This window comes from Balaenoptera musculus, chromosome 7, assembly GCF_009873245.2.
Source record: "Balaenoptera musculus isolate JJ_BM4_2016_0621 chromosome 7, mBalMus1.pri.v3, whole genome shotgun sequence".
Lineage (NCBI taxonomy): Eukaryota > Metazoa > Chordata > Mammalia > Artiodactyla > Balaenopteridae > Balaenoptera > Balaenoptera musculus.
In genome coordinates, this window is record NC_045791.1 from 8823691 (window position 1) to 8847447 (window position 23757).

Below are 23757 nucleotides of genomic sequence, written 5' to 3' on the forward strand. Positions count from 1 at the left end.
CAGTGCCCTTACCCCAGTAACTCCACATTACTGTGTGCTCCTATCGGATTTATCCATCCGTGTATACAGCCAACAGCAGATACCTACGATGTGTCAGGGATTAGACAAAGGGTTGGGGACACAGAGAAGATTCAGACACCATCCTGTCCCTACAGAGTCCCCATTTAATGGCACAATGAGTTATCTTTTTCTGTGTAACTGTCTGTCTCACCAATTACATGATATGCCCTGGATGTCACCAGTTCTTTAGATATGGTTAGTACAAATGTAAGCAAGACACAGTTCCTCCCCTAAAGGAGTTTAGAGTCTCAGTGGGGGAGTTAACATGAATAAAAGTAATGATGACACCAAAGGCTAGTGTCATAAAATGAAGCAGGGTGTGGATTCAACAATTCATTCCTACAGGGAACTCTGCTCAATATTCTGTAACAACCTAATTGGGAAAAGAATTTGAAAAAGAACAGATACATGTATATGTATAACTGAATCGCTTTGTTGTACACCCGAAACTAACACAGCATTGTTAATCAACTATACTCCAATATAAAATAAAAAGATAAAAACATGCATTCCTGTTTTTGTTTTTCTTCTCCTACTTTAGGTAGCTAGTTGCAGCTTAGAACAGCCGCTGATGGCATTTAGGGTTAACCCTGGAGATGAATTTTCTTTAGATCTTGATAGGAAACCCACAGAATAATATTAGGATATGAGTTGACCTGAGCAAAGAGATATGAGTACTGCTTTTAAATAAACCTCTGATTACCAGAATCCCCTACCCTCTCTAACCTTTCATTTCAACCATGAAATATCATGCAGTGAGAGGACCATTTACCTACTGCTAAAATAGCTAAAGTGTTATCCCTCTATGATGGCTACCTTAGAGGCTGATCGCCAGACAACTTGATATGCTCCCAATCAATAGCTGGCTATTCATTGCCCAGTGGGGGAGGCACTATATCAAGCTTGGGAGAGGAGGAAAGCAGACATCTTCTTGCCAAGCTGAAAAGTGAGCTGAAAGGCATTGTTAGGATGTCGGAGAGGCTACACGGTAAAAAGGGATTTGCAAAGGCTGAGAAACGGTGAAGAGACCCTGGAAAAGGATCCATGTGAATGTGATCAGATATAGATACTGAGGAGATCAAGGATAGTCCCACTCATGAGGAGACACGTGGAAGATGAGGAGTAGGTACTTGGGTCCTTACCGAGTCCGTTCAAGGTGAGAGTCACTGTCAGTGGCCTGGTTACTGACACCAGATGTGCTTTCAAAAGGTACATACTTGTTGAATGATTAAATACAGTTCTGTAGAGATAATCTTATTCCTACTGCATAATTCACCTATAAAACCTTATTCTTCATCTGGAATTCATCATGAGGATCCATAATAATTTCCACATCAATATGCAAATGTTTTATGGGACTTCCCTGGTGGCACGGTGGTTAAGAATCTACCAGCCAATGCAGGGGACATGGGTTCGAGCCCTGGTCTGGGAAGATCCCACATGCTGCGGAGCAACTAAGCCCGCGTGCCGCAACTACTGAAGACCGCACGCCTAGAGCCCATGCTCCACAACAAGAGAAGCCACCGCAATGAGAAGCCCGCACACCGCAAGGAAGAGTAGCTCCCCGCTCACCGCAACTAGAGAAAGCCCGTGTGCAGCAACGAAGACCCAACGCAGCCAAAAATAAATTAATTAATTTTAAAAGTATGCAAATGTTTTAGTAAAAACATGTAAACTAGTTTTATAACATATAGTAAACAATTCTGGCTTAGAAGGTGAAACAAGATATCTCAAAAAATAGTGATCAGAGTATAAACTGTAGCAAGACTTTAGGAAAGCTAGTTGAAATATGAATCAAGATCCTTAAAATGATTCCAAATCTTTGACTCAAATATGCCATTCCTATGCCCAGTTCAAGAAAACAATGGAACATGTGGGGTTAAAATTTATTTAAGCACAAAGATGCCCACTGTGGTATTGGTTAGAATAATAAATATTTGGAAACAACACAGGGCTCCTCATCCCCCACCCCAAAAAAGATTAAAATGGTTGAATAAAAACAAGAAGTCATTAAATAGACTATTTATTCTGCAGTCATTAAAGTCATATTTATAGATACTGCAATAACATGTGAAAAGCTTTGGTAATAAAGGGAAGTGAGCTCAGATTTCCCCTAGGGGAAAGTGCTTTATGGGAATACCACTTGGGCTTCAGGAATGAATGAAAAGACCTATTTTCCCTTTCTCGAGCCAGGCAAACATCTGCATTGTCCCAAATCACAGCATATATATTCTACCATCACACCTTGGCTCTTGGCAACCTCTGTTTTCAATATGCTTCCCTCTTCCTTTTATCCATTTTAATTTGAGCTGTCTTTCAAGTGCTGACTCAACCTACTTCCTTCCAGGATGATTTCATGATTATTCTAGAACACAAAAACATTCTCACCTCTCAGTCTTCTAGAACTGCATTTTCTATCTGGTATCACAATATCCTACTGGGTCTCAAGCAGTATGTATGAAAGACGTCATGATGTCCCATCACTAAGTTCATATACAGAGGTTTGCAAAATGTCTTCGTTATTTGAGAAAGGAAATAAGATATAGGGCTTATCTTGCATCACAGCCAGATTCCCTCTATTTAAATCCCAGCTCCTTCATTTGCTAAATATGTTACCTTGAGGAAGATACGTAACCTTCTGGGCTTCAGTGTGCTCATCTATAAAATGGGGAGAATAATAATACCCACCTCACTTTATCATTATGTTGTAGACTAATCTATGATTAAGATCCCATAACAAAACTTCTTCCTTTTAATCTTAACTTGGATTCATAATATACCATGGCCAAGATACACCTTGAGTACTCAGTAGTTTGGCTTCAATTATACAACCTTCTAAACTTGCACATTTTAGAAAACCAATAACCAGCTCTGGTGATAGGAAGGCTCTGATCACTGGGTGGGTTGCCAGGACTTAATCTGGACTGAAAACATTATTTTACCTTCAGTTTTCCCTCTGGCAAATAGGATACAACTTAGGGGAGAAAACTGCTGACCAAAGCAACTTACAGACATAATGTTTAACGTCAGTTCATGGGATAAGTGATGGTCTCATATTTCCTTCTTCTGTGGGGAAGCTGCCACAGATTGGAGAGGAAGTGCCCACATAATCATCATATCTTGTTAAGCAGGAGGCTTTGAACCAAGTGTGTTTGAAAAGTAACATAACTTGTGTACCCAAGTTCTTTATACGTCATCAGGTAAGGAGGAAAGAAAATTGAAATGCAATGATGACATATCTACTTTTAACGGCAACCTACCATGTTTAAGGACTTTGGGAATTCCCACTGTACCATTCCTTAGAGTTCATCATACCCGCCTCCTCAGCCAGACCCCTCTCTTATCCACAAAGCTAGATAGAAAGAAGCGAATTGTCTCTGTCCTTAGTCAGCCCTATTGGTTCACATTTACTAGGATGCACCGAGAATGAAAAAAACCAAACTAATCCTAAAGAGCACGAAAAGACAAAAGACCAGTAGTCAAGAAATTACGAGTTTTAACTATCATTATAAATGTCTAACAAATCTAAAGGTCTTGCATTGACTCTTCTGATTGTGCATGACTGTTTCAAGGAATTAAAGCCCAACACACCAAGGGCATTGCCATTTCCACACTAGCAGGTTTGTGAACTTGCTTGTTTTGCTTTTACCTGAGGGGATCCTCTGTTCTGTTTTCTGTATCTTAGCAGCTCTCATTTCTGATGACCTACATTCTGGACACAGACTTTCTGAAGGCAGGAAAGCCTGACTTGATTTACTCAATTTACACACATGACACAAAACAGTGCTCCTCACCCAACTGGAGGGAGGAAGAGGGATTAGTTAAAGGGAGACAAATTGTTGAATTGCATAGGCATCCAAACCTCACAGCCACCCAAGCACCTCTGATCTGTCCTGGCTGGGTGCCCAGAAGGGAAGGAGGGGTTTAATAGTGTTGCAGCCCATGGTATAGACCCTGAGTAATGTCACAGAAAGGGGGATAAAAAGGGAATGAGATTTTTAAGGCTTGGTATGTTAAGTTTCCTGCTCATCAACTTTGACAGTGTTCCTTTAAAAATCATCACCTCACATCCATCAACTTTTAAGTTCACGCTTTTTTTATAGAGTTGGAAATCTTCTGCTTTTAGCATGATGGATGGATAAATTTAAAGGAGGAGAGCATCCATAGAGATGAACTTCTCAAAATATTATTAAATTACTTTAGGAGAAAGTGAACAGAATAAGCTTTACAAATCATAGGAATGTTATCATATGATTTGGCCAGTATTTGGATAGTTTTGACTTAAATCTTCAAGGTTCTCTCATCTCACTATTAAACTGATGGCCACTCTGGTTGCCTCTGAGCTTCTTACAAGAGCATTGTCCATATAATCTGGACAGTGCTGTATGTGTCCTACAATGTATCTGTCCAAGTATATGTTGTTCTTGGCTGTTTAGGGATAATAGTTCTGGAACCGGACTCAACAATTATAGATTGAGGGGCTTCCCTGGTGGTGCAGTGGTTAAGAATCTGCCTGCCAATGCAGGGGACACGGGTTCGGGCCCTGGTCTGGGAAGATCCCGCATGCTGCAGAGCAACTAAGCCTGTGTGCCACAACTACTGAGCCTGTGTGCCACAACTACTGAGCCTGCATGCCACAACTACTGAAGCCCGCGTGCCTAGAGCCTGTGCTCCACAACAAGAGAAGCCACCGCAGTGAGAAGCCCGTGCACTGAAGTGAAGAGTAGCCCCAGCTTGCTGCAACTAGAGAAAGTCTGCATGCAGCAACGAAGACCCAACACAGTCAAAAATTAATTAATTAATTAATTAATTTTTTAAAAAAAATTTATAGATTGGTATTAATTGAGAATCTTAAATAAAAACTTGTAATTTTAGCCTTAAAATGGTCCACAAGATTTTGTTAGTTTTCCTTTACAGGATCTGTGAGAAAAACCAAGCTCTGGAGTGTTAAAATTATGTCCTTGTTCAAGTATAAGAGTTTGCTAAAAATTAAATTTAATCTCTCTCATTCCGTTGTTCACTGTTCCAAATCTCTAAATAGAAAATTTTAAGTAAGTTATATCATTATAAAGCCAGAGAGTGTTTTTCACTTCTACAGGCAACTAACAGTAATAATGTCATCTCATGATGGCCAATGGCCTAATTCTTCTCTGATTTGCTTAGACTCCTCTGTGGTCACCACTGGTGAATGTTACATTACAAGGCATAGAAGAGGCCATAGGAAGGCTGAGAGGTCTGCAGGGATGAGATCATCAGCGCTGTTCATCCTGGATCAGAGTCTGATTCTAGCCCAGCTGGTATCTACCGTTCCCTATCTGCATTCTGAGTGCCATGCCAGGAACAGCAGGGACTTAAGGAAAACAGGTGAGATCTGGCCCTGAGTGACAGTCTCCCTGAAGTCCTCAGAATAGGTCCAGCCTTGGCTTGGCTCTTACATTATTCTAGAAGGCCCTTCTCCCACTCCTCTACCTTCTAAGTCAATTTCAAAGTTCACATTTTCTGTGAAATCTCCCACAACTGTAGCCAGCACCTTCCAATTACATCTTTGTCAGTTACACTTACAGTTCATTTCACACAGTTTGACATACAATTCTCCAAATGGCAAACCTTCTTTATTTTGTCATGTGTTTTTTTTGTTTGGTGACCCTGACAGGACTATCGAATTATGGAAATCGGGGCTCCTGTTCTTCCTTTACTTTTTCCTCCTCTCCCGTTATTCTCTGTGTGCTCCAGGTTCCTCACTTCCTGCTTCCTTTCTTACCACTTACTGTCAGAACTCTCCCGCCACATGAAACTACTTGCAGTTTCAGTTTCCTTTTTTCTTTTCCTTGTCTGCCACATTCCTACCACGAGATCAGCTCAAACCTTCTATCTGAAGCCTCCTCAACATGGACACACAGACATTGTCAGTACTTATCACCAATATGCTGGTTCTATTGTCTCAGATACCATGGTAAGATGACACTTCCTACCCTCTTGAAGTTAGGTGCTCACGGGACTTTATTTGGCCAATGATTCCATGAGTGGAAGTAACATTTGCCACTTCCAGGTAGGAGCGTCCAAGTAGAAACTTCCAGGTAGAAGCTTTTAAAAACACACGTTTCCTTGTGCATCCTTCTCCCTGACAGGGCAACATTCCAGATGATGGAGTCTCTGTCAGCTTCCCAGAATAAGAACACCTTTGGAAGAGGGTCCCCTGCAGACCTGTGATATGCAGGTAACACAGGCATGACTCAACTGCTCATTACTTACGCCACCAAGATGCAGGTTGTTTATTGCACAGCCTAACTTAACCCATCTAGACAATGCAGTTGACTTCAGAGCTCTTCTTTGTGTGCCCACAGCACCTTGTCTTTCCTCTACCTCAACACTTATCCTACTTCCTGTCTGTCTTCCTGGTAGACCTTGAACTTCATGATGATATGGCTTTGTATCTGTGTATCCTCCGTGCTCACCACAGTGTTTGGCATAGAGTATGCTCTCAAGAAACACATGTTGGGGACTTTCCTGGTGGCGCAGTGCTTAAGAATCCGCCTGCCAATGCAGGGGACATGGGTTCAATCCCTGGTCCAGGAAGATCCCACATGCCGTGGAGCAACTAAGGCCGTGTGCCACAACTACTGAGCCTGCACTCTAGAGCTGGTGAGCCGCAACTACTGAGCCCGAGAGCCACAACTATTGAACCCGCGGGTTGCAACTACTGAAGCTTGCACGCCTAGAGCCCGTGCTCTGCAACGAGAGAAGCCACCGCAATGAGAAGCCCGCGCACTGCAATGAAGACTGAACGCAGCCAAAAAATTTTAAAAAAAGGAACACACACTGAAGGAATGAATAAAACGTGCCCACGCCATGTTGAATATATCCTGACATTATCCCTGATATTCGTGGATTTTTGCCCATTCTAGTGTGGGTAGGCATGAGTCTACTCACAGTTATGGCAGGTGGCGCCCACATAGCCTGTGTCACTGCAGTTACAGTAGAAGGTCATCCAGGATTGGGAGCAGCTTCCTCCGTGTTCACAGTAGTTTGGCAAACACCTTGAGAGATGGAGCAGAATCAGATAAAGTAAACCAAATCAGTTGAAATAAGGGGAAAAACAAAAACGTCTTATATCCAACTACGTGAATTAATGGTAGAAATCGGTCTGCTATACTCCCATTCCTGAGTGAGACTTGAATACGTGAACATAAGACAATGGTTTCACCACAAGAGGTGGGTCCATCTGGTACTACTGGGAAAAGAAAGGCTCAGGGCTGATTTAGGCAATTAAATAAAGCATTTCAGCATTGGGGCACATGTTCATTGACTTAAAGTTAATTTGAAGTGGTCAGAATTTGTAAGGTTTTTCACTTACCGTAGCACAAAATAGACAAAGATTGTAATTTTGCATTTTTGAAAAGGTTTTGCATTTTCAAAGGAAAGGGGAAAGAGGCAAATAATTGAGGTCATAATCCTCCTGCTTCTTTTTTGGGTGACGGCCAGGAATCTATTTTAAACTCCCCATGAATTTGAGAAAATGGTATCTGTTCAGTTAACATACTAGGAAATTCTATAATTATTAACAGAGCCAATAACACCCTTAAAATGAGGCCTTTACTATTTATAATGGAAACAGTATGACTATTCTGAAAAATATTTTCACCGTACACTTTAAAAACTCTCTGAAACATTCATGTAAGTTAACCCAGAAATCACCCTTAGATGGCTCTATCTTAAGGATGTATTTCAAAACAAAACTATGTGTGCTAATTATCGTTAGTCACAATGATGCCGTGATGAATCCATGTAAGTTTCCAACATGAGAAGATTTCTTAGGAAGGTTGTAGTACATAATATTAATGGGCTATCATAAAGCTACTACAAATGATGTTAGCAAAAAGGATTATAACAGACTGGGACTGGATTAAGTGAAAATTCAAGATATGAAGCACGGCCACAATGAAGTAAAACAAACATTTTATACTGCAAAAATAACAAGGACAAACGTTAAGTGTCACTTGGGCTAAGGGGAGTGAAGGCAACATTCATTTCTTCTGGACAAAGATGACAGACTTCAGGGTTACATATATCTGAGCACAAATCCCAGCTCAGCAATTTACTACATGGTGTCTTTGGGTAATTCTCTTCATCTCTTACATACATGATTTAAAATCTCTACACTGCGGGTACTGTTCTCCTAAAAAATAACCAGGCAAGTGCTCAATATGTATAACAAATAAAATTAAGAGTAAAATCAATGCTAAACACTGAAATTTTTGAAAACAATCTTTATGGGAAGAGTAAAATCTCATGAATTTCAACAGGGACAGGGTATAAACAGTGAAAACACAGAAGTGGTATAATACGACAAAAGGGTTCATTGTGCAGCCTCCGAAAATGTGAGGCAAGGAAAAGTAAGATGATTTACCCTAAGTGTCCTACATAGGTAAGAAACCCTCCAGCAATGATTGTTTCAAAGCCCAGAAACTAATATTCCTGCATATGTCCAGACATAATTAGAAATTTTCTGCTCAGCACAGTAAACACACTATTGTGCTGACAGGGCTTCTGTTTGGGAAAAGCCTTTTGATAACTCCATGGTGTCCAGCTAAGGCTTAAAAACACAGAAAAAAGGGGGGGAAAAGGGACTCAGTAATTTTGTAATTTTGTTCTGGAACATGATCACAAAATCCAACCAATCAATAAATAAACCAAAAAATGAGCCCTTCCCTACTCCAAATTCTACCCTTCCTCTGGATTCCCCCACCAAGCTTGGTGGAAAAGAAACAGTCTTGTTACTCAGATAAACCGCAGGTTTCTGCCCACCCCCCACCCCTGACACCAGTAACCTTGTGCTGTGGGGAAGTTAGATAAACTTGAAGCATCAGTGGCCTCACGAACAAAATCTAAGCAAGAACCTCTGCCTCTGGCTGTGCCCTGATAGAGAGCCTGTGAAGGCCCACTCTCCTCCACACCTTTTCTTCTTCTGCATCCAGAACTCCTTGTTTCTGAATACTGCTTCTCCTGCACTGTACTTTTCTCAAGATCTTTCCCCTCTGAACCTCTCAAATTCTTACATGATATGTCTATGGTTGCTCTATCCCACCCCATCCCACTCCCCTCCTGCAATGACACACACACACACACACACACACACGAGTCAGATTCCATGATTGACAAACAATGGTATTACTGTTCCTCTCCCTCCACCAACAAAAAGTTAATTGCTTTAAAGATGGAAAGCTGAGCAAAGCCAGGTCAGTAGGTAGTTAGCCTATAGTTCCTTTGGTTTTGGCACCAAGAAAGTTCAGATCAGCCCCTTTTTTGATGACTGAAGCTATAAAATAAAAACTCAGAAGTTCTCATTGGCCATGTTTTCAGTCATGAGAAGAAAGCTTATCTGCAGTGAAAAAGAGAGAGAAAAAAAAAATGCTGAGGTCCGGAATGCAGCAGAAAAGACAGATGGAGAGAATCCTGACAATATTTGTATGGTAGATCTCTGCTGTTTCCAAGATTAGGGTGTGTCCCTGAACTTTCTGGGGGCTGGTTGTTTCAATCTAGCTTAGATTCTGTGAGACAACCCAAGATCTTTCTGGGAAAACCCCCTATTTATTCAGGCTAGCTTGAGTTGGGATTCTCTTATTTCCAACTAACAATCTTAACTTTTTGTAAATCAGCATCCTATAAATACAAACAGCAATAGAAACACATCTTTCCTTACAATTTTACACTTTAAAATATTTTTAAAACTCAATATTGCCAAGCCAAGTGGGGCGTGTAGGGGGAGGGATCTTGTGGAAAAGTATAAGAACTATCTGGGTACTTTGAACATATTTAAAAAGCCTCACACAGACCTTGTATTACAGTGTTACTAAACTCAATTTATCAACGAATATGTAGGCTAGAAATTCATTTGTTTATGGTCACTCAAAAAAAGTGATGTATTTCTGAGCGGGAAAAAGAGCACTTGGGGAAAGAAAAACATCTAATATTCCTAGAATGAGAAAAAATTGAATGAATACTTACAGGGCTGCCTTTGAGCTTGGTTCATTTTGGTTCAATGCACACTGTGATTAGAAAAACTCATTTGTAAAGTAGACACTCAAAATGAAAGATGTATAACCCCAATTGGCTTATTTAAAAAGGGCAGTTTTAGGAGTATAATTTCCGTGTTCTTTAATCAGCTCATTTTAACTGGTGTTTTGTTTCTTTTTCTCTCTACTTGGTATACACTGAGCACTTGAGACATGAACGCAGAAAGAGGTCAGTGTGGAACTACAGAAGTGAATAGAACTCATTAAATGTGAGGACAGTCACAATCTTAGGTGTAAGGCACTGAATTCAATTTGCTACGAGATAATCATGCTGAACAACTATCTTCTAAAATCCTAATGATATATCATATGTAGCTGAATCAGATGTGCCTTCTTGTGGTGTACGATGTTTAACAAACAGAGCTTTCAGCATAAACACAACTGTTGATGTCATACTCTTCAGAAGCCCAAAGAAGCATCATGATGTGCGCCAGCAACGACTCGGAGAGCAGGGCACACGCATCAGAAGCTGTTTGCGTCTTTCTAAAAGTAGGATGTGCATAATTTGAAGGGAGATGAACGAAAGAGTTGAAGAAAAGGCAGAAAAGAATTAGGAATGGAAGGAGAAAAGAAAAAAAATATAACAGGGACAAAAGTGTTATACGAGTTTTATATGAGAATGTATAATTTTCCCCGAAATCAAAACTTCTTCCAAAAGAGAAGGCTCATTGCTAGTTGGAGCTGTGGGCCATCCAGGTTAAGAGATGAAGTGGGAGGAAGAGTTGTCCAGAGAGGCCCATGGACCTCATTAATGGTCCCGTCCAGCCTTCCGTGGCATATGGTTCTGGCTCACAGTTGTTTGGTGGTGTGCTTTCTTGTTCGTGGGGAGATATGTAGGAAAAGAAAATGTTTCTCCTTAAAGATGCACAGCAAGGGAGACAGATAAGCTGCTTCAAAGAAGAGAGTATTTTACAGGATACTGAGAGATTGACCTACTCCAAAGACTAGAGTCCAGTTTCAAGCGTCCTGGCAAGCATATTTTCTGCCAAATACACTTCGCCCCCCTGGACATTAGGAAGAACAAAGGGACGCCTGCTGTTTTCCTTGAGAAAGATCAGAGTGGTTCTTTCCCTAACTTAGCTTTCACTGAGGCCAAGCACAAGTTTCCAGCTGGAGCAGATCAACCCTGGGAAGAGCATTAAGAAAGCAGGGGGAAACAACATAGTTTTGGAAAATATAGTCAGTATGTTTATAATTTAGAAAGTTTCAAAGAATCAATATGAATTTTTGGCTTCTCTTAAACGAAGATCAGATTACTGAGAACAGTCATTGCAAATCTCATGATTTTCCATGTCAGTGACTTCCAAATTTATACTGCAAGTTCAGTCTTCTCTCCTGAATTCCAGACCCATAAATCCAGCTGCCTGCTTCAAAGTTCCACTCGGGTGTCAGATGTTTCAAACTGCATGTCCAAACATGAATTTCTGATCTCGTACTTCGCCTCCTGCCCCCAAGTTCTCTACTCACATCCTTCACTATCAGAGGAGGGCAACTCCATACTTACCACTCTCCGGACCCCAATACTTGCAAGTCCCCCCCTTCCCTCACAGCCCTCATCTGAGGGACGAGTACATGTCTCTGGCTCTGCTTTTAGAATCTATTCTGCATCTGACCACTTCTCATCACCTCCTGCTACCACTCTGGTCTGAGTCACCAGCATCTCTTGCCTGAACAACTGTGATCATCAGCCAACTGGTCTACCAGCTTCCATCTCCGATCCCTTCAGTATGTCCCCAACACAAGAGCAAGAGAGATCCTATTAACATCTAAGGCAGACTGAAACCCTTCAAGGGCTTTCTGTTTTAATCAAGGTAAAAGCAACATCTTTAAACGACCTACCAGTTCCTGCTGATCTGTACCCCCATCACTTCTCCAAATTCATCCCTACTCTTCTCCCTTTTCTACATCTCCCCCAGCCATGCTGAACTCCTTGTCCTTAAAGCACACCAGGGATGCTGCTTTGTCAGGGTCTTTGCACTGAAGTTCTCTTTGCCCAGGATGCTCTCCCCCACATGTGTACATGGCCCACTCCTCACCTCCTTCTTGTCTCTGATAAAATGGTGTTCTCAAGGAAGCCTGCCACAATCATGCTACTTAAAGTTGCATGATCCTGCAATCCCACTACTGGATATTTATCTGGAGAAAACTATAATTTGAAAAGGTACATGCACTACTGTTCACCGCAAAAAAAAAAAAAAAAAGATTCATTGCAGCACTATTAACAATAGCCAAGACATGGAAGCAACCTAAATGTTCATCGACAGATGAATGGATAAAGAAGATGTGGTATATAGACACAATGGAATATTACTCAGCCATAAAAAAGAATAAAATAATGCCATTTGCAGCAACAAAGATGGACCTGGAGATTATCATACTAAGTGAAGTAAGCCAGACAAAGAAAGGCAAATATCATATGATATCACTTATATGTGGGAATATATCAAAAAATAATACAAATGAACCTACATTCAAAACAGAAATAGACCCAGAGCCATAGAACACAAGCTTATGGTTACCAAAGGAGAAAGTGGGGAGAAGTGATAAATTGGGAGTTTGGGAATAACAGACACACACTATTATATATAAAATAGATAACCAACAAGGACCCACTGTATAGCACAGGGAACTATACTCAGTATTTTGTAATACCTTATAAGGGAAAAGAATCTGAAAAAGAATACATACATACATATATATATACATATGAGTGTGTGTGTGTGTATAAATAGATAGATAGACAGATAGATAGATAGATAGATAGATAGATAGATAGATAGATAGATAGATAGATAGATAGAGAGATAGATATCTGAGTCACTTTGCTGTACACCTGAAACTAACACAGCATTGTAAATCAACTATACTTCAATTTAAAAAAAATGATAAAATAAAATTGCAACTCTCCTTCACTCAGCACCTCCAATCCCCTTTCCCAGCCTCCCTTACTTTTTCATCCTTAGCACTTCCTGTCTTCTAACACAATATACACTCTGCTTATTCATTAAGCTTATGATTTGTTACCTGTCTTCCCACAAAGGAATGTAATCTCCGTAAGGGCATAAGTTGTTCTCTATTTTGTTCACTGAGTATGAAATGTAGTAAACAGAGTGGGCACTCAATAAGTGGCTATTGATTGCATAAATAAATAAACTTCGTATGCCTGGGGTGCAATAGCCAGCCGAAGCTGTCCTCATTTAGCTAAGCCTCTTCAGCTAACCACAGCCTATCATCTCACCTTTACTATTACCTGCCTGACACTGAGCAGCACAATAAGAGCTGAGTGGGGTAGACGAGAGACAAAGAGCTTCACCTTTTTTTAAGCGAAGAAATCTTGTTACACGTAAAGGGAGGCTTCTGTGCAACCACAGGCAAGAAGCAATTTAGAGAGAGGAGACAGAAACCCAGGTGCAGGAGGGAAGAAGTAAGATGGACACCATGAATGCGATCCTCTTTAGTGGCCTTTAAGGCTACGAGTAAATGATGCAATTTCTTTTCATTACTTGTAAGTACAATCTCTGAAGTACTTACAGAGATAATTTTCTACAAATTGGAGATGCTTTTGAAATGATGCAACTTAGCGCTCCTTTGAAGACATGTCTAGCATTCCTGATAAGTCTGTGTACAATTTTTGATAAGTTTTAATGAGATAAGAAGTCTGTTTGGGAAATTCAATTTACCCATCTAGCTCTTGTTACCTTTAACCAGATGTTAAAGAGTGCAATGATCTTTAACCAGCCTTGTGACTAACCTAATCACATTCAACCAAACATTCATGGTTAGTCTCCTACAAAATATCTCCACCAAGATTGAGGCGTTGTGGATTTGGCTTTCTTGAAGTCTTTCCCCTTGAAAGGAAACTTCAACATGTGCTCATGATCACATCTGAGATGTAGCTTTAATGTGTTATTTTCTCTGTTTTATAGATGAAGATAGTAAGACAAGATGAGAGTAAATAACTTGTCCGTGTATGAAGTGAAGGAGCCATGCCACCTGTCACTGAAGCCTGTACTCTCAAGCACTGTGCAGTCTTTCCACCACCAAATGCCATGTGATCTACCTCCTTAAAGTGAACTCCAAGCATGCATCTTAGAGCATCACTTCTGCAAAGGGTGAGAGGGAGGGGGCGCTTCACACAGTTTCCCGCTGATTTCAGAAACTAGTTAGCAAACTTGGAGCTGTCAGTTTAGAGTTCTTAAAATATATTTTTGGTGGGAGAAGAGGTCTTGATGGCCATGACAAATGGGTTAATTGGGAATAAATAAATCCACAGGAGAGAATCAAGTATGTATTTATTATATAATTAGCATAATGATATATAATTTACTCTGTAAATCTCATACAGTGGTGAAGGGTGGGGAAAGAAGGTTTTGATTCTATTTCAACCACTTTTTATTACTGATTTGTGAAATCTTTGAAATAAGTAGCTAAGAAGTTGACCCTTGTCCCTGCTCTGCTCTTGTTTTTATTTTATTTTTTGCAGATAACAAAGACTTTTTTCTGTATTCGCTAAGTCTATCTGAGTTAATGAGATTGTTTCTAGACTCTGCCTGCTTTTGGTCGAAGGGCCTTATAAGTTATTAATGCGAGCCAGACACAGCCTTTTAGCCTATTCAAAAATTCAAAATTTTAACCTATTATTTAACATAAACTTAAGAATTATCTAATCTTACAAATATAGAAAAATGCAAAGACTCATCACGGACTTAAGCAAAATGGAAAATGCATTCAGGATTCATCTTCTGTCTTTGAATACAAGGATACAGACTTCATGGCCAGCCCACTATCAATGGTGTGGAGTACTTGACTGAGCATAGGGGCCAGGGTGGTCCAGGAGCACCACTAACAAGGATAATGTCTGCATGTACATCTCTTAGCATAATAAGTGCCTACTTTAGGCATAAAATTTCTAATCCCTAAAATCTGTAAATTCAGTATCAACAGCTTAAGATAATCAAAGCCTTAGTATTATAGATATTTTTGGATGAAGAAGGAACATGGTACTGAAAGAAAAAAAAAAAAAGGTCCCAAAGGTGATCTTGGCCAGAAACTTCTATATCATGCATCTTTCTGGGAAGAAACTAGCATTCTTGACTTTAAAAAATTCTTTAAGCATATTTATAGTGAATTTTAATAAGATTAAGAGCAATGTCAGTAGATTGTAACCCTTAAGAGGAAGCTTACTTAGGACCTTAAATAGTCTTGCATCAAGTCAAGAAGTTTAATAATCATTAATTGACTATTTTTGTTATGTCTAACAAGGGATATCTAATTTTTCCTTTTTCATAAAATAGGACCTGCCAAGAGTTGGAGCTTTGAATTGGCCTGAGATAGGTTTTTTTTTCCTCTTGTAGCAAGATTCTATTAAAACCTTGAAAAGATTTTCTTAATTATTTGGTATTTGTAATTTTTAAGGGAATTTGGCCTATTTAAGTATGAACCATGTAAACTCCAATTTAAAAAGTGTAAGATAACTGATTTAGACCTAAAAATCTTCCTTATTAGAACATCTCAAATAAATTAACTTCACCAAAGTTAAATGTTTATGTTTCTGAATATTTAACTTTGATAAATATTTGGTATTCTGTTTTTAATGTCATAAATTAAACTACTTGGAGAGTAAATAAAACATATTATAAATTGGGTCATTTGTAGAGACATGGATGGATCTAGAGACTGTCATACAGAGTGAAGTAAGTCAGAAAGAGAAAAACAAATATCATATATTAACGCATATATGTGGAATCTAGAAAAATGATACAGATGAACCAGTTTGCAAGGCAGGAATAGAGACACAGATGTAGAGAACAAATGTATGGACACCGAGGGGGGAAGTGGCGGGGGGAAGGGGGTGGCGGTGGGATGAATTGGGAGATTGGGATTGACATGTATACACTGATGTGTATAAAATGCATGACTAATAAGAGCCTGCTGTATAAAATAAATAAATAAAATAAAATTCAAAAAAAATGTAGCTTACAATATTTGAAGGCATTTAAATAATCAAATCCATAAATGGCATTAAGCATTATTCAAAGTCTTTGCGATTTGATTGCTGATACTTGCTAGACTTATACGTAGAATACAATTTTATAAGCTGAATTTTGAAAAAGCTTAAACAACAGGGTTTTGAATTTGTAATTCTGAGAAATTTAATCTAACTCTTTGAAACAAAAAATAAACCTGTGAACCATCTAACCTGCCTACAAAATTCATCCTTTGTGAACAGCACCAGACCTTGGGCCCCCGCCTTTGCCCCCTGCTCTCCCATCAGGCTCTGTACAATGCCCATAGCATCCCTGGGAGTGGCTTCCATTTGCTGAGCCTGAAGCACTGAATTCTGTCTCTGATCCCCCCGCTTCTGTATGTCCCTTTGTCACCTTAAAGGGTACTTTTTGGTGAAAATAACAAATTTTAGGTTTAATCTGCTAACCAAAATTTCCTCCAAAATGCCCTAAACTCCCCTAAATAGAGTTTAGGTGAATCTCTTTCCTTAAAACTAGGAAATCTTGGATTTTATCTTATTTTTCTTAATATGCAAGCGTGAGGGGAAAAGAGTTAACCTCCCTTTACTTGCATATATATATATTTTTTAATATTGGAGTTTTTCTTTTTATTTTCTTTATGTTTTCTGGGTATTTCTTCTTGTTTAACACATTGTCCCTGCATAAACTTGGCCAATGTTTCCCTGTTATGTTCCTCACTGTTCATGCAGAGTGTGAAGACCATTGCCATGGATATAGTGGCATTTCCAGACCTTAAATTATGAATCTGCTTTGATTTAGCAATTCCACTTCTTGGAATAATGCCCCAGAAATGCTTTCTTACATGCACAAAGATATATGTAAAATTATTATCATTATTAACAATTTAAAAATGGAAACATACTTCACCATTTGGGGAATGTTTAAATAAATAATGGTACGTCCACACTATGGAATGCTATGAGGCAATTAAAATGAATACATACATTGGAAAGTTCTTCCTGTATAATATACTATTGAGTACATAAAACACATTGCAGAGTAACTTGTGTAGTTTCTGCTGTGATTGTCCTTGTTGTTATTATAGAGAGAGAAAAAGTTCTGGAAGTAAATAGACCAAATTGATAATCTGTTAATAATAAACTGTGAGAATAAAAGTACTATCTTACTCTTTATATATCTCTGTGGGGGGGGTCACTTATTTTACAATGAAACTAGAAAGAAATATATCCATGAGCTGATATTCATATTTTATTTTGCTATTGGACAAGAGCAAAGAGAAACTCATTCCACTTAGAAAATGGTCACTAGGAATTGATAGTCAAGCTGTCCCAAGACACATTCTTAGCCCAGGTATGCTATCAGCTGCTCAAGAGAAGATGTCCAGGTGAACGTGTCTTCTACATAAAGCTACAGGAGGCTCAGTGAGGTCCCAGCTCACCAGCCCGAGCAAAGCAGGCATTCAAAGCCAGGTCTAATAGATCACCCTCATTAAACTTCCCTCATTAAACTCTGCAAATAAAATTCCACGGGTGAGGGCTCTGCTCCTTTGGAACAAAGCCCATCTGGTAATATAATCCTAATGATCACCATTCATTATGACCGTCTATCAATCCATGAATATTTTAAATCACTTGTAAAAATTTAAAGAAAATGGTCTTTGTCTAAGAAAATAAGCTCAGTCGTTAACTGTGTGTGCCTGAATGCCTGTCTTTACCGCAGTTATTTAGACATGAGCAATCTTTAGAAACATGTGCCCCCCCCAAAACATTCCCAAGTCAAAAGCATCTAAAGAAAGTCATCTGTTAAAAGAGAAATCAGTCTAAAAAATGTTCAGTATGTTTATATAAACACCTATAGAAATATTTTTCCTCACTATCAAATTGTCCTCTTCTCCTTTTCCCATAACAGATTGAAACGAATAGAACATCCATCCAAAGGCCTCTGGAATTCCCAAATGTTCAGATAAGTGGTTATCTATAAATGAGTCTGCATGTATTTACCCTCCATGGAGTTACCTCCCCTTTTAAGAATTCTCATCCCTCCTTTATACAGTTGAAGGTCAGTTTCAATTTCTATATACTTTCCTTAGAGACAGAAGAACAAAACATTTTAACAGTCCTCAAAATGCAAGCTGACTAATGTAAGCCTTTTAATAAAGCTCATACATAAAAAAATCAGCCAGGTTGCCTCCGCTCCTTTGTCTGTTTGCTTTAATTAGCAGCCAACCACATTGATCTTGTTTTGGTTAGATAGCTTTTCTGAAAGCTTTTGAAACCTATTTCTATGCCTCTCCATTCTAACAATTACCATAATCCCATTTTACCCCCCCCACCCCACCCCCCCGTTGGATTTTCATTATAATTGAATTTTGCTGTAATTACAGCAGATGTACGCATTAAGGAATTAAGGGAATAAAAAGGAAAGTGTCAGAAGTCAGTTTTCTAAATTTTCCAGGTCTAGTTCACAGCAGGGAGTTAATTGTCAATAGTCGCTGAGAAGATCCCCAGATAATGGACAAAGCAATGATGGTCAAATAAGTTTGCAGTGCACATCGGTGACCCCAGGAGTCCTGCTGGGGTTCAAGACAGAGCCGGGCATCCACAGTGTCCACTTCTCCTCCCTGCACTAGCCTTTGGTGGAGAATGAATAGCAAAATGGGAAGTTCCTCTCTTCGAGTTTTTGACCAAGAGAGGCTCAGCTCTCCTCAAAAGCCATTTCTTCAAATCACAGGACATTCCAAATCAAGAAGAATTTGTCAGTGTTACCCATTCCGATACTTGTTACTATGAGAAGCAACTGGAGGCCAGGAATCTAATAGCAAATCATAGCTACCTGGTTACTCTAGAGGCAAAGATACATATCTCCTTTCTCCAAGTAATAAAAGAATATGTTTTTTAAAATCACAAGGGAAGAAAACTCCCTATTAACCTGATGTGGGTCATTTTGACTAAATCACATGGAATCAAATTTCCCTAATCAATCCATTTGTCTCCATAGCATAGACGTGCTTCATTAGAATGGAAAGAGCGCGCACGTGATTTATAGATGGGCTCTGCATTTCATGGGAGAGAAATCTGGTCTGGTTTTTCTACCTCATTATCAGTTAGGTAAAACGTTTTGTGTGCCTTGTAGTAGAATGATTTTGTTTAACATCATTTAGAAGGCATCTCAATTGTTATGTTGAGTCTGTGCAGGAAATGTGAACAGTAGATTATTAGAATGGTCTTATTCTTAAATTTTAGGACACCATTCAGACCCCACTATGAATGGGTACAATTTTATCATCTGGTTCAGGGCTTCTCAAATTTTGTTTAAAATGTGGGCTCTGATACAGTGGGTCTGGGGTAGAGCCTAAGGTTCTGCATTTATTATAAGCTCCCTGGAGATGCCCAGGCTGCTGGTCCTCATGCTGTTGTGAATAGCAAGGGCCTAGACTCCGGTAGAGAACTATTTCAATCCAGGGGGTTGCAATCTGTGGTGGTCTTCCCCCTTTCTTTGCATATATTTCTGTTTTTTTAATTTTAAATTTAAAAAACAATGTGTTGGGGCTTCCCTGGTGGCACAATGGTTGAGAATCTGCCTGCCAATGCAGGGGACACGGGTTCGAGCCCTGGTCTGGGAAGATCCCACATGCCGCGGAGCAGCTGGGCCCGTGAGCCACAGCTACTGAGCCTGCGCGTCTGGAGCCTGTGCTCCACAACAAGAGAGGCCGCGATAGTGAGAGGCCCGCGCACCGCGATGAAGAGTGGCCCCCGCTTGTCACAACTGGAGAAAGGCCTCGCACAGAAACGAAGACCCAACACAGCCATAAATAAATTAATGAATTAATTTTTTTAAATAAATAAATAAATAAATAAAGCTGCAGATGCTAGGTGCCATAAAATTAAAAAAAAAAACAATGTGTTATGTATCAGATTTTAACACACTGCACTAACAATATGCTAGTTTTGTGCTCCAGGTTAACCCTGGAGACCTTGCTGTGAATCGTCTCCTGCTTCCACTGTGTGATCATGGGGATACGACTATACTAGTGTTATCAATGGGGAAGGATGTCGCACTGCACTGGCCAGGTCTCTTCGGGTCAGCTCAGGCCCCTGCAGGTAGGGTGACTGAGAAGGGGGCGCTGCTACACTTACTTTAACCCACTTAAATCCACTTTAACCCAGCCAAGCCCAGGAACATCTGCTGGCCACATGCTCTTTCCCTGCATAATAACGAAGCAAGAACAAGATGAATGCGACATCAAAATAATGCCATATTGTAGGAAAGAACAAATCTGACTCCATATTAGATCGGTTCCTTTTCCTGTGCTTAGTCATGCTGGCTCTGCACCTTTTGTAAAAGAATATTGCCTATAGTCTGAAATATATAGGATAGCCCATTCTCAGGGCTCTGACCTTTAAAGGTGTAACACTGTTCATTCATATAGAGATAAAAATTTGCAGAACGGGGAGTAACATTTGTCTTGTTGGAGGTTTATAGGAACATTGTAACCAGACCTACCTGGGCAGCTGCAAGAACAAAGGATTCCGACACCAAGAAGTTTGCAACAACTAACCACGCCCCTCCCTCATCTTGCTTTTAAAAATGCTTTGCTGAAACCCTTTGTGGAGATCGGAGTTTGGGGGCGGGGGAGGGCATGAGCCACCCATTCTCCATGTTTGGCCTTACAGTAAACATTTCTCTGCTCCAAACTTCAATATTTCAGTTTGTTTGGCTTCACTGTGGATTAGGCACAAGAACTTTTGTTTGGTGATGATATTATAGAAAGTGATGACATTGATTAGGCATTTATCTGGCTTCCGTATTTATGAGGAGTGCACACAGTTCTCAAACTTGAAATAAAAGAAAGTTACCCTTACTTTTGAACGCTTCTGGATAAGTCAAAGAAAAATATCTGCTATTGCAAGGCAAGGTATTCAAAACTCGTTATCAGTTGGCAACTACTTACTTGTGTGAATCAAGATTTTCTAAATATTTAGCAACCAAAACAGAAAAGCCACATGAAAGGGTGCTGAGGCTAACATCTGACTGCAATCCGTGACCCCTGGGTCAAAGTGCTTCCATGTTTTCACAGACCAAGTTTAGAAATATTTAGTTTGATCTTCAAATATTGCTTTCGTCTGTTATAGGCAGTCCTATGATTTTATCTGGTGGAATAAAAGGATTTCATTGACAAAAAAGAAGGAAAAAAAACCACTCATATAATACAAACCAAGGAGGGCACAGGTTATGATTATGATTGGGTTCATCAATCCCAATCCCCCCCCAAGTTTTATTATCCTGACTCCTCCAAGGTTGTATTTTCCAGTGGAGGCTAGTACTGTCCAAGATAGCCCTCATGGCTGTGGTCACTGCCATGGCCTCTAGAACCCACAAATAGTGTGACCAGACACGACACCAGCAGGGCCTGGATTATCCAGGATGCTAAGCCATTTGGACATGCTTATAAGGTTCTCTTATTTTTGCTGTAAAAGTCACTCAGTTCAATTAAACTGGAGCTGGTGTTTGAGAAGCAGAGACTTAGGGAGTGTACCAGGTGCTCTCATTTCTGAGCACGGAGACTCTGCTATGGAGTGAGGTCTTTTCTGGGATTGTCCCCTTGTGTCCTAGTTGAGCTACAGTGTGGGCTCCTCCACAGAGGTGACAGGGTTCACTCAAATAACCCAGACTTCAGATTACAGGGACCCGAGTTCAAATCCCAGTTGAGTCACTTTCTAGCTTGCATGACATTTGAAATTATTTATGACCCTCTGAGTTTTAACTTCCTCTTTAGCCAAATCAAGACAAAAACACAATCTCAAATCACTCAGGGAAGGAAATAAGGCACTGTAGAAGGTGAATAAAGTGTGAACTCATTATTATTTTCATCTACACTTGCAGGTGGCTCGTGAGACATACCCAGATTGTGCATTTTATTTTCGCTCTTTTTGTAGCAGATACTTTTTTCGCAGTTTGTGGAGAGAGAGCTTTGGTCTGCATGTTGCTCAGCTCAGTTTGCTACTCAGCCTGTCTGTGCAGATCTGGCATTTCCATTCTCTTGTTAACCTCAGGAGCTGCTAAGAAAGGTCACATTACATCTCTGCTCATTTACGTTGCGTCCGAGTCCTGTCCACTGGAGCAGCAAACCTGGCTTCCTGGGGGGAACTAAGCAGCCACCACTCTGTTTTTAGTTCAGATCTTCCTCTAGGGCTCGAGAGGTGAGGCAGCAGAGACGTGAACCACACTCTGTGGCCACACACGGCCTCGCGATCAAATCGCTGACGGCCAAGGTTGGAGCTCTGGATTTCGACCGCAGCCAGTCAGCGTCTTCATTGGCCCCTGACTCTGTGTCTGTTCTAGGAATGGGCTCGGAATTCAATTTGAGCTACAATGCTATGACACCTGCACATGAAGACTGCAGAAGAACCACCAAAAAAGAAAACACTAAATCCTTCCTTCCAAAATTATATTTTTTTTCTTTTCAAGTGTTTAGATTCGTTATTACCTGACTTAAAAGGGTGGAAAACGTGGTCTAAAAAGTCTTAAATTAATGAGAACCTTAGTGGGAAATATTCAAAATCCAAAATTAAAACTCCATGCCACAAAGTTCAATCCTCAACTGTTCATCAATCGGATTTGTATTCAGTTGGATTGAATGGCATTGACATTCAGTCCAGGATGACTGAGGTCACCTCTCATTCTTGTGCTTAATTTTTCCCTCCACGGCTAAGAAAAAAGTTGGAAGTCACCCTGTTTTCACTCCCTCCTCCTTCTATGGCAGAGATCACTAGTCACCTACTGTAATCTCTCTCTTTGGGGCCTGAACTCTGCCTTGGAATCCCTTGGAATTCTCTCTGAAGCCACCTTTGAATACATTACTGTGGGTACCAAAATTGCAGCCTATTCCCCATCTCTGGGGTTTTAGGAAATAAATCATATATTTCATTCATTCCCTATTCTTACTGAATTTTCCCTGAAATTTTTATACACGTGAAATACTTTTAACCTTCCTATCATTTTTTTGTATTTTTTAATTGAAGTATAGTTGATTTACAATGTTGGGTTAGTTTCAGGTATACAGCAAAGTGATTCAGTCATATATATATGTTTTTTTTTCAGATTCTTTTCCCTTATAGGCTATTATAAAACATTGAGTATAGTTCCCTCTGTTTTACAGTGGGTCCTCATTGGTTATCTATTTTATATTTAGTAGTGTGTTTATGTCAGTCCCAAACTCCTAATTTATCCCTCCCCCCACTGCAACAAGAATCACCTTCATGGGACTTCCCTGGTGGCGCAGTGGTTAACAATCCGCCTGCCAATGCAGGGGACATGGGTTCGATCCCTGGTCAGGGAAGATCCCACATGCCACGGAGCAACTAAGCCCGTGCACCACAAATACTGAGCCTGCGCTCTAGAGCCCGCGAGCCACAACTACTGAGCCTGCGCTCTAGAGCCCGCGAGCCACAACTACTGAGCCCATGTGCCACAACTACTGAAACCCGTGCGCCTAGAGCCCGTGCTCCGCAACAAGAGAAGCCACCACAATGAGAAGCCGGTGCACCGCAAGGAAGAGTAGCCCTCTCTTGCCGCAACTAGAGAAAGCCTGCATGCAGCAACGAAGACCCAACACAGCCAAAAATAAATTTTAAAAA

General features: G+C 40.2%; 1 protein-coding gene across 1 annotated transcript in view; it reads right to left on the reverse strand.

The window, feature by feature from the left end:
- Positions 1–23757, reverse strand: part of CNTNAP5 (contactin associated protein family member 5) — an 829028-nt gene that overhangs the window by 275372 nt on the left and 529899 nt on the right. Inside the window, exon 11 of the mRNA XM_036857137.1 lies at positions 6991–7097. Within this exon, the coding sequence (XP_036713032.1) occupies positions 6991–7097 (107 nt within the window). The remainder of the gene's footprint in view (positions 1–6990; positions 7098–23757) is intronic.